This window comes from Lactuca sativa, chromosome 7 (genome assembly GCF_002870075.4).
Source record: "Lactuca sativa cultivar Salinas chromosome 7, Lsat_Salinas_v11, whole genome shotgun sequence".
In the NCBI taxonomy this organism is placed as follows: Eukaryota; Viridiplantae; Streptophyta; class Magnoliopsida; order Asterales; family Asteraceae; genus Lactuca; species Lactuca sativa.
This window is the reverse complement of record NC_056629.2, coordinates 35742734-35746666: the sequence shown is the minus strand read 5'-3', so window position 1 is coordinate 35746666 and position 3933 is coordinate 35742734. Positions and strand designations below refer to the sequence as shown.

The 3933-nt window shown below is 33.7% G+C and overlaps 1 protein-coding gene across 1 annotated transcript; it reads left to right on the top strand.

Annotated features, from left to right (window-relative positions):
* Positions 1–281: 281 nt before the first annotated feature.
* On the top strand, positions 282–2495 carry LOC111880822 (seipin-2). Its single transcript, XM_023877240.3, has 3 exons — positions 282–1420; positions 1511–2000; positions 2247–2495. The coding sequence occupies exons 1-2, from the start codon at positions 329–331 to the stop codon at positions 1973–1975; spliced, it is 1557 nt and encodes a 518-aa protein (XP_023733008.1). The 5' UTR covers positions 282–328; the 3' UTR covers positions 1976–2000; positions 2247–2495.
* Positions 2496–3933: the final 1438 nt, after the last annotated feature.

Below are 3933 nucleotides of genomic sequence, written 5' to 3'. Positions count from 1 at the left end.
TAACTAAAAGGACTCACACAACTTATTCTCCCTTTTACTTACATCTTGATGTGAAAAATCATCTATTTTGTAGAATGATGCAATCAAAGATGATTTTGTTGAAAATATTGAGATATTTCATAAAAAAAATGTTTTCAGATATTCCTAAAAGCCAAAAAATAAATGAGAATATGATACACTCTTTTCACGATTACTCCAAGTCCTCATGAAACACGAGAAAATTGAAAAACCCAAAAAGTAAATTTAGTTCGTTATAAGCATCCATTTAAAACTATATATTTTGTAATCCTAAATCCTAACTGTTGATGATGTTGCCATTTCCTCTTCAATGGAACAACAATGCTCTGAATCGATGTCCGAAAACAACAACAATAGCATGATAATCGGAAATCTGGAAGCCGATTTCCACGACACCGTTGAAGAAGAATTCCCTTATGTCAATGCCACAAATACCTTTGCTTCCAATCAATCCCATTCTAGTTCCGAGCCTGATCATAGCATTTGCAGCAACGATGAAGAATCTACAGTTCATGTACTATCTGACCACACGCCGGACTCTCCATCATCTCTTTCCTCTTCCGGCCTCCGCCGTCGTCGACCTGTTTCTCAGCGGAGTTCAGAAGATATGTGCGACTCTCAGTTCTTTAGAAACAACCCCGATGGGTTGATTGATTTTGATCGACATGGTAGTCCTCTTTCTCAACGGAAGAAGCATCATCGTTCATGGAGTGCGAACAATTACGAGAAATCAAACTCTACTCGGCCTCAGAGTTCTGTCGGTGATGGAAGTCCGTTACACGGAATGGCGGAGGCGAGTTCTGCGATTACTAGTGTCGGTAGCAATGGAAGATCGATCAACTATGAGTCTATCCCAGTAAATTCGCCTACAAATTCTTTTCCGATTCTTCTTCTTACCTTATCTGAACTTATCCTTAAAGTTCTTGGGTTTCAAACACAACTGTTTTCTACCTATCTCACCCTCCCGATATGGCTATTACAAATTTCGTACATATTTGCGTCTGATCCCTTATCGGTTGTATACCAATGGATTGCAAAACATAAGTTTTCATGGAACTCAATCTACCAGATCAGTTACGTATTGTTGCGGTTGGCTTACTGTTTTTTCATTTTAGTTTGTGTGGTAACTTCATCTTTCCTTCTTAGTGCCATAATGATGAAATGGATAGTGTCAGAGCCTGAACATATGACAGAGGAGTTGATCTTTGATTACACACGAGATACTCCCATGGCGTTTGTTCCCATAATTTCCTGTTCAAATTCGTCTTCTCCAGGGCTCATCGAAAAGACCAACATCGGAGCTACAGAATCACAAGTTCTCCATTTCGATCGTGAAGTTCAGGCCACTGTCTCCTTAACATTACCAGAATCCGAGTACAACAGAAATCTTGGGGTTTTTCAGGTACGTGACTAACATGATCATAACATGATCATCTATTCATCTTTTGTTGTTGGATTATATACATCTCATAACGTTCATTTCTGACTTAAGGTGAGGGTAGATTTCCTCTCCGATGACGGAAAACCCATCGCAACTATCCGGCAGCCTTCCATGTTTCCATTTAGAAGTGAACCTATTCGGCTCTTGTCGACCTTCTTCAAGTTAGCTCCTCTTCTTGCTGGCTATTCATCTGAATCCCAAACTCTGGACATAACATTTCAAGGGTATACTGAAAAGAACGACGTCCGTACATCTTGTTCAAGAGTTGTCCTTGAACAACGAGCAGAATTTGCAAGAGGAGGTGGTATTCCGGAGATATATACAGCAACTTTAAAGCTAGAAGCTCGTCATCCTTACTGGAAGAGGGTTTTGTGGTATTGGAAGAGTGTGATATACATGGGGATGACAAGTATGATGTTTACGGTTGAGTTGCTGTTCATGCTACTATGCTGTCCGGTCGTTTTTTCAGGGCGACGGCTTGTGGCTGATGCCTCTCGGAATACTCCACTGAGTTGAAGTTGACTGCTAGGGTTTTATTGTGGTACGCAACTAGATTTCTTTTAAATTACTCTATATATCTTATAGAATTTGGATGATAAATATAATGTAATATAATGTAATACATGTATCTTATATGATTAGGTGGATAATTTTATTAGATCAGAAATATGGTTTGGAACATTATAGATATTACTTTGTCGTGTGATACGATATCCCGTATTGTTTTTTTTTTTTTCTAAAATAACAAAAAAATATATTAATCTACTACTTTCTTTCGTCTTTCTAGATTCAGTGAGTTTCATATAGAGATGAACAAAGACCCGTCTCAACTTGAAAAAAAAAAAGATCGTTCTAGTTCGAAGGTCCAATATATATAGGACCGGTTATAACCAATTAAAGACTGCCGAACCTCAGAAGTGTAAAACTTTCTAAAAATTATGGGTGTTGTTGAAGAATGTATAAATGCAAATTTACATTTGTAAACTTCCAATACATTTTATTGAGAAATGATTAATGTTTTGCATTGTGAAATTCATATCAGCACAATAGAATAATTAATTTTGGTTGAGAAATGGTTTATTCTGTTCCTACCTGGTAAGCAAACAAGATATTCTCATATTATTGTAATGTTTCATTACATGAAAGCTTTCACTATTGGAACACTATCCCAACTAGTGTTTGGTACGTAGAATAAAAATTGGAACCAAAATAAATTATAATATTTCTAATAAGAATATCCATAATACAGAAATAATATCCATAATACGTTTTAAAGTTTAATCGACTGTCAAATCAAAATTTTATTTTCCATATAACTCTATCAAAATATTTTTAGTTCTATCTATAAAATGCATGAAACTCTATAAAATTTTAATAAAATATATTTACATTTTTAAAAAGTTTATTTTTTTTCCATCATATGATTTAATGGACATTTGAAAGCATATTTTACTTAATACCACATATTGATATCAAAATATGTCGATAAATGTTCATCATAGGAATTTCCATAGCATTTACGAAATTCAATCTTCAAAATGTCATTGGAACTTTAATATATTTGTTTCTCAATTGCTTAGAATACACATCAAAATAAAAATGTTACACTTTAAAACCTAGTTAGTCATGCTTTTAAAGTCAAAAATAAAAACCAACAAGAATAACAACAATGAAAATAACATGTTAACACAAATAACTCCAAAGACATACATTTGTATTATACGTGATGATGGGATCATAAGCAGTCCTAACAATGAACCTTTAAGAAATTGATAGTTACATCCCAACTGTGAACGTATCAAGAACGTTTATGATGAATGACTCATAAAGCAGCAACAACATGATACATAAAAAGATATGTTAACATCTTCTTTTTAAGTATCTTTTAAAAGCACTCTTGACGTTAGTGCATATGCAAGAAGCTCATCATGTACGGATATGTAGAACATAAGGAATCATAGTGATTTATATCTAATTTTCTATAAAATGATGTACTCAGCAGTTAACACAAATAATTCCAACTATATACATTTGTATTATAAGCGATTATGGGGGCCCGCATTTTTAAGCAATAACATCATTCAACAATCATAAACAATCCTAACAACGAAACTTTATGGAATTGATAGTTACATTTCAATCACGAATGCATCAACAAAGTTGATGAGGAATGACTCATAAAGCAACAACATGGTATATAACAAGATATGTCTTTTTGAGTATATTTTAAAAGAATTATCGACATTAATAGATATGTAAGAAGATTATGTACATATATGGAAAACATAAGGAATTTAAAGTAAGTTGTATCTAATTTTCTCATAAAGTCATGCACTCATCGGTTAATACAAATAAATCCAACGACATACATTTGTAATATAAGTGATAATAGGCGCTCATATTTCTAAGCTACAACATTAATCAACAATCATAAGTAGTCCTAACAACAAAACTTTAAGGAATTGATAGTTACA

Bases quoted from the DNA above. Each gene is read 5' to 3' on its own strand.
- LOC111880822 (XM_023877240.3), top strand. From the start codon at position 329: ATGGAACAACAATGCTCTGAATCGATGTCCGAAAACAACAACAATAGC. The intron at 1,421-1,510 runs GTACGTGACTAA...TTCTGACTTAAG, and splicing joins GAAATCTTGGGGTTTTTCAG to GTGAGGGTAGATTTCCTCTC.